The sequence below is a fragment of the Equus caballus genome, chromosome 21 (genome assembly GCF_041296265.1).
Source record: "Equus caballus isolate H_3958 breed thoroughbred chromosome 21, TB-T2T, whole genome shotgun sequence".
NCBI classification, from domain to species: Eukaryota; Metazoa; Chordata; class Mammalia; order Perissodactyla; family Equidae; genus Equus; species Equus caballus.
In genome coordinates, this window is record NC_091704.1 from 43,882,575 (window position 1) to 43,894,707 (window position 12,133).

The 12,133-nt window shown below is 42.1% G+C and overlaps 1 protein-coding gene across 4 annotated transcripts in view; it reads left to right on the plus strand.

Annotated features, from left to right (window-relative positions):
- The first annotated feature begins 1,004 nt into the window (after window positions 1-1,004).
- Window positions 1,005-12,133, plus strand: part of NADK2 (NAD kinase 2, mitochondrial) — a 45,168-nt gene continuing 34,039 nt past the window's right edge. For 2 of the 4 annotated variants that reach the window (XM_005604310.4, XM_005604311.4), the window contains exon 1: window positions 1,005-2,975. In XM_005604310.4, coding sequence (XP_005604367.3) covers window positions 2,556-2,975 — 420 coding nt within the window. In that variant the 5' untranslated portion in view covers window positions 1,005-2,555. Of the gene's footprint in view, window positions 3,532-12,133 lie in introns of all 4 variants that reach the window. The other 2 variants (XM_023625735.2, XM_023625734.2) reach the window with 2 other exon arrangements.

Consider the following 12,133-nt stretch of genomic DNA (forward strand, 5'->3'; position numbering starts at 1 on the left):
TAGGAAGTTAGAAATAAGGATCTGAAGCTCAGGAGATAGTCTGGGCTAGAGATACTGGTAGTAGTTGAAGTCATGGAAGAGGAAAGAGGCTAATATTTGCCAACTGTATACTTTGTAATGGCCACACAGCTATTACAATGTTACAAAGGTGCTATTATATTTTATAAATGAAGAAGCAGGCTCAGAAAGGTTAAGGAACTAGTCCAAGGTTGAAAAAGGTATTAAATGTTTAAGCTGGGATTTGAACCAACGTCTTTTTAAAATCCAAAACCCAAGCTCTTTTCATTACACAATATTAGATGAACTCATGAAGAAGTGTGGAGAGAGAGAAGGGAAAGAAAGGATGGGGAAGGGAAGGGAAGAGAAGGGAAGGATAGATCCTGAAGATGAGCTTGGGAAGAACCCAGAAAGGGGACAGAGAGATGGGAGGAACTCCATTAGGTACTGGTGTATCAGGAGCCAGAGTAAAAAATTTCAAGAGAAAATGACAATCATTTCAAATGCTGCAGAAAGATCAAGTCATTTTAAGGGCTGAAAAATGTCTTCTGAGTTTACAATTGAATCTTTGGTCAACTTGGCAAGAGCACTAATTAGTCAAGTGGTGGGGAGAAACTAGATTACCATAGGTTAAGGAATGAACAGGAGGCAGGGATGTGGCAATGATGACCAGACTACTCTTCCAAGAATCTTAGCTATAAAGGGAAGGTAGGCAATATGTAAAGAGCTAGGGCTTAAAAGTTTGTGTATTTTTTTTTTTTTGAGGAAGATTAGCCCTGAGCTAACATCTGCCACCAATCCTCCTCTTTGTGCTGACGAAGACTGGCCCTGAGCTAACATCTGTGCCCATCTTCCTCTACTTTATATGTGGGACGCCTGCCACAGCATGGCTTGCCACGCAGTGCCATGTCCTCACCTAGGATCCGAACCGGCAAACCCTGGGCTGCGGAAGCAGAACGAGCGCACTTAAACGCTGCGCCACCGGGGCCAGCACCTAAAAGTTTTTTTTTTTTTAAAAAGTTTAAGATATCATAGACATGAGCATATTTAAATATTGAAGAAGAAAGTCCAGGAGAGAGGGAGAACTAAAGTATATTAAAGGGGATAACTTGGAGTAACATTTTTGAGGACTGGGAAGGAGATAGGATTCAAAAATAACAATGGACAAAGGGCTATCTTAACTGAGAAGATGTCACTGTAGGTGAGTTTGTAGCTGGAAATGGGGGAGATCCAAAACTTTGAGTTCTTATCTTTGAAATGGGTAGACAACACATGCATGACAAAACTCATAGACTTTGATCTAAAGCAGGCTTTCTAGATTCATTTTTTCCTAACAAATGGATCAACTGACATTCTCCTGTTTACCCAAGCTGTAAACCTTGGTGTCAATGGTGACTTCTCCCTTTTCTTCCTTCCTAAAATCTAATGAATTATGAAGTGTTGAAATAGTAAGAGTAGAAAGGACTTTGAGGATGTTCAAGTTATAAATGAGTAACTCATGTCCCACAGAAGTTAAGAAATGTGCTTAAGTTTCCACTACAAGTCAATATTAGCAGCTGCTGTGAGGCAAAGCTCCTGGCCAGAAGGGGTCAGTGACCTACTTAAAATAGACATCTATCAGACTTCATTGTGTATTTCCCAGTCTAATACACTACCTGGCACATAGCAGGGACTCAAATAACATTCAATGAACCAATGAATAAACGTCGGTGGTGGTGCCTAGCCGATTCACATATTCAGAATCAACTTGGGCTTGACAGAACCTTGGCATCACCCTAGTTCAACTCCCTCATTTTATAGAGGAGGAATCTGAGGCTCAGAAAGATGAAGTAATCTGCCCAAAGTTCAAAAGCTCGTTACTGATAGTGCTAGGACTACAAAGCAGCAAAGAGGGTGCCAAAGCAAGTGGATCTAAGGAGCAGGAAAGAGAAACACTAGGAGGTGCACTGCCATCTGACTCTCCCCTTCTAACAGGAGCATTTTCTTCTATTTCCATTACAACTACCCTAGCCCAGGTCTATGTGTAACTATTCCAACTGCACCCAATCCTCCCTTCCTCCTCTTGCCTCCCAATCTGTCCAACGTTCCAAGCCAGATCAATAGTCATCAAACATTGCTTTGAGGACTCACTTCTTTCCAGTAAAAAGCCTTCAAAAAACTACTGCCTATTGGATAAAGTCCAAATTAACATTCTTAATCCTTCATTCCTTTCCTGTTCAACTTTTCAACCTTATCTCCTCATCTAGAAACGCTCCACTTGGCCAGGCTCCTCTATCCATAATCCTGTAATTTCCTCGAGGTCTACCCCTCTTTCTTCCTCTGCACTTAAAGAGTTTTTTGGTGGTCTGCAGGGGCTGCGACCTGTGCAGCTCTTAGATGGGCCCGGCGCTTGGGTCTCTGCTCTCTGCCCGTCTTGCAATTCTTCCTAACTTCGGAACAAGGGGCTTCATATTTTCATTTTGCACGAGGCCTCTCAAATTATGCAGTTGGTCCTGGTAAGTCTCCTCAGCCCCTAGCCCAGCGTTGGAAATACCAGCCATTGAACACGAGTTGGTTGAATGAACGAACAAAGGGGCCTACTCTTAACTGAAACAACGAAACGGTCTACACTTACGCGGTCTAGTCTTACGCGCAACAATGAAAAAGGCCGGAACCCAAACAAGATGCCCGGCACCCGCCTTCCCGCCAGGCGCTCAAAACCCCACCCGCTTCCCGCGCCGCCTCAGACCGGTTCCAGCTGGATTCCAAAGGCAGCTCGAACGCCAAATAGAATTCCAGCCCTTCGCTTGGCCGCAGCCAATCGCCGCAGCTCCTCTGGCTCCAAAACCTCCGCGGGCTCTGATTGGCTGAGAGCGTTGACGGGGGTGGTCTTAGAGCGACCTCGGGGAAGGAGGCGGAGGGAGAGGTCGGCCGGCGGGCGGCGAAGCGGCCATTGCGCAGGCGTGGATGGAAACGGGAACGCAAACAAACAAAACCCGGTACTCTGAGGCCTCTAGCTCTTCCCCGCCCACCTTTCCCCCGCGTGGGATCTCCCGCCTTCCAATCGCCCGGCCTTCTCCGCCCCCGTCAACGTCTGGGCACGTCCCCCTCGCAGCGCGGGCCACGCGCCACTGTGCACTTAACCTCTGCCCGCCCGGTGCCGACTTAGAGGCCGGGGCGGCGCGGGCAGCGCGCACTCCTGGCGCCGGGGAGCGGAGGCGGGAGCCTGGGCCTGCAGCCCCGGCCACGCCGATGATGACTTGCTACCGGGGCTTTCTGCTGGGCAGCTGTCGTCGCGTGGCGGGCGGCCGGGCGGCGGCGCTGAGGGGGCCGGGCGCAGGAGGCCCCGCCGCGCGGCCGCAGCTCGGCGGTGACGGCGGCGGCCGGCGGCACCTGGGGCAGGGTCAGCCGCGCGAGCTGGCGGGCTGTGGCAGCCGCCCCGAAGGCGGCTTCCGCCCGTCCCGGGTGGTGGTAGTGGCCAAAACCACCCGGTACGAGTTCGAGCAGCAGCGGTACCGTTACGCGGAGCTCTCGGAGGAGGACCTGAAGCAGCTGGTGGGTCCCGGCGGCCCCGCCGTTGGGTCTGGGCTCGGCCGCGGCTTTGGGGAGCGGCCGCGCCCTCTCGGGCGAGACCTCTCGGGACGACCTTTCTTCCCAGGGCACCCCAGATGCCCTGCCTGCCCTGCTCGCTGTCCCCACTCCCTCTGGCTTCGCTCGTAGGGCCCCCCTTGCCTCTGTGTGTGTGTGGCAGAGAGAGGGGTCACTGTTAGGGAAGAGATTCCCGGGGCGGGGGCGTCTGGAGGGAGCATTGGATGGGGAAGCGGGGCTTTCACAGCGGGAGGAGTTTGGGGATTCATTTGTACTCTCGGCACCCCCACCCCCTTGTCGGGAATGGCGACAGCAGCCCCAGGAAAGGTGGGCGGCTGGCTGACGTCTGGACGGTCTGTAACAGCTCCCCAGGCCGTGCAGAGAAAGGAGGCCCCGGGGCGCCGCTGCGGGCCGCGACAAAGAGGGCCCGGGGACCGCGGACACGCCCCCTTCCGCTCTGCGGGACTGCGGGGTCTGGGGCGCCCCGCAAAGCCGGTCTGAGTGAGTGAGCCTTCTCCTAGCTGGGACGTGGTCGTCAGACGAGGTCCTAGCAGTGTTTTAAAAGCCCACGTGTCTTTGGTGTCAGGAAAAGCGAGGGAGAAAATCTGACTTTGAATAGTGTATGTTATTAAGTAGAAAGGTCAAGACAAAGGGCAGGTAAACCTGCTAATTATGGAATAAAGAGCCTACGTCTATAATGTAGACCTCTAGGGTAGGTTATATTTGGAATACATATTGATTAATATCTTTGCAAAATATATGAATCCATCCAAGAAAAAAAACCCCTGAATATTCTCTCCCTTCACTCTCCTTTAGAAACTTTTGATTCCATGCCCCCACCCGTCAGCTTTAGGATAAGCAGAGTGGAGATGCTAGCATGCACAGTATGTCCAGAAAAGTCTCTGTTGGAAATCTCTAATTGTTGACACTGCACCAAAAGGCTTTGGAATTAGTTGCCTATAACCATCATCTTGTAGAATTCTGTGCAAGAGTAGACAGCCTGTCCTAAACTTCTCGTTTGTAATCTTCAGCAAAATTTTTTTGTAATATTTTGTAGAGGTATCAAAATGAAATTGTAAATCGTCTTTTGAGTACTAAATCTATTTTCAGCCTTAAATTTCTTGATTCTTTAATGATGTATCTGATGGAAGTGCTGGCTGCAGATTTGTTTTTCTCTTTTCCCTGAGTGTTTGAAGGTGGCAGTTTATAGAAAACATTTGCATCATTTAAAGAGTAAATCAACAGTTTGAGCAGGAGGTTGGGGTAGTTGAGTTTGTGTTAGGGAGTGAAATTGGGGTGACACGGAATAGTAATGTTAGAAAAAAGTGTTTCTATTTTGGGAAGGAGATGTGTCTCTGTGTTGTACCTCCTACTTTTGCAAAATCTACTTTGTACAAATTGTCAAATACTATATACCCGTAAATATGTACTTCATACAATATTTTGGAAGCCTCCCACAACAATTTAAAGTAGAACACGTGAGTGACATGTTCAGAGTGTGGGGTTGGGGGTTGGGAGCTTGGAGTTCTAGCCCCAGTTCTGTGTGGTTAAGTTTCTGTGAGTCTTTTTGACCTCTCTGGGCTTTATGGGTGAAATGATGCTTTTTGTGTAGTACTGTCAGTTTTCAGAGTGATTTCACCTAGTTCAGAGTGTGAAAACTAGAGTTGGACTAGTCGCCTCCAAGGCCCTTTCCAGCACTGGCATTTTGAAACTCTGGATAACTTTTTCAAGGTCTCAAGAAAATGGGTGACCTCTGAATCAGATTAATTCTTGGACCTCTGAACTAGATTGCTATTAGTCAGAACTTTTTAAATGTAGGCAAATCAATAAGTCTAAAAATCAAACTACCTAACGCACCCACTCTGCATATCTGAAGGGAAATCTCTAATAGGTAAATATTTGTCTGTCACCAGGTAGTGCTGTTTGGGATAAGAAAACTTTGAAGTAAAACTTCTGGACTATAGAACACAGTTTTGAAATAGTTCTCATTTCAGTTAAACTTTGTGGTTTATTTCCTTACTGATTTGAGTTTTATCATTTATGTTAAAGCCAGTATTCAGAATGGAATAGCGTTAGGTGGAGCCCAGACCAAAAATCAGGAACAAGCCAAAGAATACTAGGCTGTGTGAAGTTGTTCTAAAATGGGGTTCTGTAATAGGAATGGTGAGATGATTAATATTATTTGCTATTTTGCTCAATAGACGGTACTAAGGTATATGAATCATGTGCATTAGGTATAGAAGAAAGTGGCCATGTGCATACTTGAGTCTTCTGGCACCATGGCTACTATGTCTATAATGTGTGGTAACCGGAAGTTTTGTATCAGAGGGTTCTCTTTTGTGGTGGTGGCGGAGGTTGTGTTGCAAAATAGATCTCCATTAGGTTACTTGTTAAAATGTAAATGGAAGATGAGGGATGGAGTGCTGGTATAATTTTATACCTTGAAGCCTCATGGTTTTCTAACTCTGTAGAAACTTAAACAATTAGAGGAAATACCTAGGTGATAAAGCCTGTACAAAATAGGTTTACTTCCTTCAGACTGGGTCAAAGTTTGACTTTCAGTTACTTTCTCATATTGGTTACATTGCTTTATTTTTAAATCCTGCTTTTCCCTTCCCCTAAGTAATGGGTGACTTTTCTTGTGCCTAGAGGATTCTAGTCAAGGATTTTACCTCTCTGTCAGCTCTACCAACTCTGCCAGCTCTTGCCCTTGCAAGGGCTAATTAAACTATTATTACAGTTTACTTGCATCATAAGAGATGTTGCTGTTGGCAGATGTGGAACTTTTCTTAACAGGGTCTTTGACACTTACAAATTAGACCTTTACACGAATTGAACCTGATTGGAAAGGATTTTGTCATCGTGAAAATGCCTTATTGGCCAAAAAGAAGGTTTTATTTAAAAATATTGTATTATATACCAGATAAGAAATGAGCAGTTTCCATTCCTCTCTCCCCGCATGCCAAGTCTTACAACCCCAGAGACGGCTCCCTTTATTGGTTCCCATTTTTAGTTTTTTTTAAAAATTATTTTCATAATGGGATAGAGTAATTGCGTTTCAGTTCCTCTGTTATTGGATTAAATTATTCCTAGTTATTGTCGTCTTAGCAGATTTGGGAAATGTAGCACCTTGGATTTTGTTTCCCTTACTCGGTTTCTGAAAACAGTGGTGTAGCTTAGGTTATAGTTCTTGGGCGTTGCATTGCCACATGATGTGCAATGAGTGTAGTGTATGCAATATGAGTCTTTATCAAGTTAAAGACCATGATCTGGAGTACGGCCAGAGTCTTCTAACGGAACGTCACTCCTCTCACATCTTATAGACACAGGCACCAGAGTGGTCTATCTAAAGTGAACAGCTGGCCACTTTATTCCTTTGCTTGGAATTCCTCAAAAGCATCCCCATAACCTGTAGAGTCACCTGGGAAATTCAAAATGCAAATGCCTGAACCTTAGCCCCCCAGATTCTGATTCAGTTGGTGGAGAATTCCCAGACTCTCCCTTTCTGAACCACATCCTTAAGGTTGCTGGCTCTTTGTCCAGAGTTCTGCATTTTTAACAAGCTCCAGGTTTGCAAGTGGTCCTCAGATCACACTTTGAGAAACACTGCCATAGGCTAACTGTCATGATCCTTAATACGCCAAAGAAGGCCCTTCATGAATTGGCTCCTGTCTACTTCTTGAGCTTTATTTCTGATCAAGTCTTGCCTTGAACTTCATTTTCCATTCATTTCAGGCTGCTTTAATTTGCATTAGAAGTTGTGCTGATTTTATTTTGTCTATTTATGGATCAGTAGTGCAATAAAATGGTTCAAAATGTAAAAGATACAGATGGGTATACAACAAAGTCTTTCTCTTGTCACTGGGCACTCAGTTTTTGTGCCTGGAAGTAACCAGTGTTATCAATTTCTTGTGTTTCCTTCCAGAAATAATGTATACATACAAATTAACACAGTGAAATAGTCCTTTGTTCATCCCTTTTTATCCAATGGTAACATACTATTTAAGCTATCGTGCACCTTGTTCTTTTTTTTTTTAAAGGTATGTATATTCCATTGTGTGCATATGCCTTAATTTTTAAAGTACATTCTGTAATGAATAACGTGTGTTAATTTATACATGTACAAATCAAGCTCTAAGATATATACCTAAAAGTGGAATTGCTGACTAAAAAGGTGTGTGCATTTGAAATTTTAATAGGTGTTGCCAAATGCTTCCCTTAGAGGCTGGCCCAATGTATACCATCCCCAGCAATGTATGAAGGTGATTGTTTTTCCATAAGCACTTTATCACATTTTGGGGTCTTTGCCAACCTGGTAGGGGAAAAGTGGTCTTTCAGGGTGGTTTGCTTTTCATCCGTCAGTGTCCTTCCTTTTGCAGCCCCCTTTGCTTTGAATACTCCTCTATCTTCTAGCCAATTCCTGTTCTTCCTTTGAGGTCAAGCTCAGACATTACTCTCACAGGAAGCCATCCTTGGTAACCTTGCTGTGCCTCTCTCTGGCTGCCAGGGTTGTGTTAGGTGTTCTTCACTTTAGCTTCATAATACTTAAAGTTTTTGAATTTTTCACTTTAGAGTATAATCTGTGATTATTTTCTTCTCTAGATTTGATGGCAAGGACTGCATCTTAGTCGTCATCTTCTTGGCCGCTCCATCCCCACTAAAAAAGATGATATCTTTCTCATGTTTTTAAAAATCATTTTTAGTTTTTTTCTCTGAGGCTTCCAGTCCACGGCTTTATTTCCAACTGTCAGTCTTCCAGAAGGTGTTAGCTGGTGAAAGCTTAAGGTGGAGGTTACCAGTGTGAATTCCCAGAAAGAGGTTTCATGGTTGAATATATTTGAGAAACATGAGGGTAAACAAAAGATGGTTTTTATATGACCATGGACTTTTTCTCTTTTGGGGGTAGAAAACATTTTAAATTTTGTGGATCACAACTTGAAAAATAGAGGCTTTATTTGCAGTTAAATGCAAGACTCATAAAGATGTAAAAAAGGATTGAATATCACTGTAGCTGAAATTCCACCATTAACAGAATCATCATTGACCAACATACTTTAAAGTCCTGATTTTCAGCCTTCACTGTGTATCAGGATTACCTGGGAGAGGTTTTAAAAACAACAAGTATGTGGCCAGACATGATATTATAAATAAAAATTTTTTACTGTGATTACTTTTCCTATATTCTTAATTAAATGAATTAAGCTCTGTGTAAAAAAAAGTGTTTATCAATGCACATTAATATTTTCTCAGCTAGTATAAGTTGAGTTTGTTTCACTATCATTGACCTTTGTAATATGTAACAGAAATGTGTATTTCAAATATTAGCGAGTGTGTCATTTATTTCATGCGTTAGGAATATTTATTACATATGTATATTACAATAAACCGCTGGATGTGGATTGTGCAAGAATCAGTAGACCAACCTCTGTAAAACATTTGCTTTCAAGGAGAGTTCAGCCAGTTGCCTCTCTTCTTCCTAACTGAAAGTTGGTAGAATTAGAACATGATAAGGAACGGAATAGTTCTTGACCTGTGTAACTTAATCATTATAATCAAGGCTTAGTGGCCTGATGAGTATTTACAGTTCTCATGCAGGAGTAAAATGTAAGTGGACAAGTCCTGGATTAAGAGTAGGAGATCTGAGTTTTGATCCGGGCACCACAGTCTATTGTCTTTGTAAACTTGAGTGAGTAACCTAACCTCCCTCCCTCCCTCCCTCTCTCTCTCCCTCCCTCCCTCCCTTTCTTAGCCTCTTTGGTTTTGAAATAGGTATAATAATGTCTGCTTTTCCTTTTGTACATAATTTTTAGGAAGATCAAATTAATCTATAATTTATGTAATTTAATTTAAAGCAGAATAATTATAAGTTTACAGCCACAATAATGATTATTATGTAAATGTCACTGTTATATTTATTAAATTATGTACCTAAAATGGCACTGACTTGATCACTTCAGAGTAGGTTCTTTTACTAAGATAGACCCCTGAAGTAAGTGAAGAGTTGTTGAATTTAACTTTGCTTTGGTGGTATTTTGTGTGTTTTTCGTTTTTGAGCTAATTTCTTGTGCAGTTCTTGTGCAGTTCTAGTTTTGAATTTTTTACTTTCTATTAAGTATTTTTGTAGTAGAGAAAATAATTATAAAAATTATTATCTGCTTAAAAAATATGTGCTTATAGTGTTACTGTTGCCAACATTCAGGAAGTTTGTTGATTGACTTAATTTGTTCAAAGTGTCACTTTTAAATATTTTTTCACCAACCCATTCATTGAGCACCTGATAAGTGCTGGACATCCTGTTAGGTTCTGGAGAATCAAAGATGAATAAACAAGAGTTTCCAAATGTATGGAGAAAATATGTTAAATCATATTACAACTATTTATAAATGGTCCATGGGAATACAGAGAAGGGAGAGAATAATTTGGGGAAGGGCGGGGATGAAAGGGGAAAAAGAAGACCTTTGAATTTTTTTTCAACTTTTAGGTCATACTTTTTAGTGATATTTTTAAAGTTTAGATTTTCAGTTACAAAATATTTCTACCATATAGAAAAGTTTCAAAAAGTAACTAGACACCTGTGTATCCACCTCTCTAGATTTAACAGATATTTATTTTGCCATAATTGCTTCAGATATTTTGAAAGGAATTGTTAGTTATAACTAAAGCCCCATGCTTCCAACTTTTCCCCTCCCTACCTCCCTAGAGGTAACCACTAGTCTGAAGTTGTTATATGTATATCTTTCACATGCATATGTTATATATTTATTAATATGACTGTGTCCATTAAAAATATATTATGGTTTTGTATCTTTAAAAGTTAGCATCATATAGTCATATTCTTTAGAATATGTGCGTATTTAGAAATTTGCTTTTCTTATTCGCTGTTGGTTTTGAAACTTACCTATGTTGATATCTGTTAATTCACTTTAATTGCTATATGGTATTCTATTGTTTAGATGGTTAGATCATTTCCAGTTTTCCCACTATTTAAAAAAATGCTGCAATTAGAAGTACAAATAATTTTCCCATAAGAATTGAACAACTCTCTGATTCCCCACTTCTCATCAGCATTTGGCAGACTTTCTCATCACATTGGCAAAAATGTTAGTGAAATGGTATCTTTTAATTTTAGGGTATTTGAATTATTGAAGAATAAGGAAGAATTTATATTTGAAGGGGAGAGAACAATACTAGCGAGATGGTGGGAAAGTTCATTGTTTTGCCAACAAAAAGAACTCAGATTTTTTTTTTGTTTTTTTTAAGATTGGCACCTGCACTAACATCTGTTGCCAATCTTATTTTTTTTTCCCTTCTTCTCCCCAAAGTCCCCCCAGTACATGGTTGTAAATTCTAGTTGTGAGTGCCTCTGGTTGTGCTGTATGGGACACTGCCTCGACGTGAGCTGATGAGCGGTGCCATGTCTGCGCCTAGAATTGAACTTGCGAAACCCTGGGCCACTGAAGCGGAGCTTGCGAACTTTACTCGGCCACTGGGCTGGCCCCAGAACTCAAATGTTTTTTACTGTAATCCAGTCAGAAAAATTTTATATCATGACTTGGTACATATACTCATTTTTGAAATAAAAGATAACATGAAACAATTTGGCCTTTTTACTTGTAGTATAGTTCATTTTCTCTTTAAGGGTAATGCTGGTTGTGATCATTAGGTTGAAGTGGCAACCCTTGTAAGGGCAGTTTGAAAATCATTGCTCAAGAGTAACTATATTGAGGCTAAACCGGTAGGCTGGATCTTATGAAGGTGTTAAATGTTATGAGAAGGAGTTGGTTTTTGTGTGGTAGTGGTTTTCAATCTTTCAGCAGCAGAATACAACCCTTGCTCAGCCCTACTCTCTTTCCCCTTAGGAGTGGAGTGATCAGGGTCAGTTTTTCTAAGACTTCGGCATTCTGGGACTAGTATAAAAGCAGGCTTCTGGTGGTGGTGGTTAGATTGGGGGAATGGGAAATAAAGATTATTAAAGAAGGAACTAGTTTAGAAATTCCAGAGGCAAGCTATTGGGTGAAACCAGATAAGAGTTGACATTGTCTGGAACTCAAGCAGTGGCAGTGCGAACATAAAGGACAGATTGGAGAAATAGTTTACAGGTATAATTATTGGACTTCACACTGACTGTGGAGATTGAGTGTGGGGGGGAATTAAAGGTGACACCTGGGTTTAGTCTCTTGATTAGGTAAATGAAATTATTACTAACTGATATATGGGACTCAGAAGAGCAACTTTGAAGGAAGAATATATAATCAGATGGTTTGGGGAGAGGTAGTTGATCTACTTGCGGGTGCATATAAAGGTAGGCGTTTGAAAATCTGAGCCTGTAGCCAAGAGAAAAGCTTGAGGTAACAGGATAGATTTCCTAGTTACTGGTGTATATTTGGTAGATCAGGTCCCTGGAGTGGAGTGATAACTCAAGGAAAATGAAATGGGAGCAGATAATCAAGCCACAGGTGGAAATTTGAGCAATACCAACATAAGGGAGTAGGTAACCAAAATTAAAAAGAGGAATGCTCAAGTAGGAAGAGAACAATGGGGAAAGTAATGGTGAGAGCCTGGGAGAAAG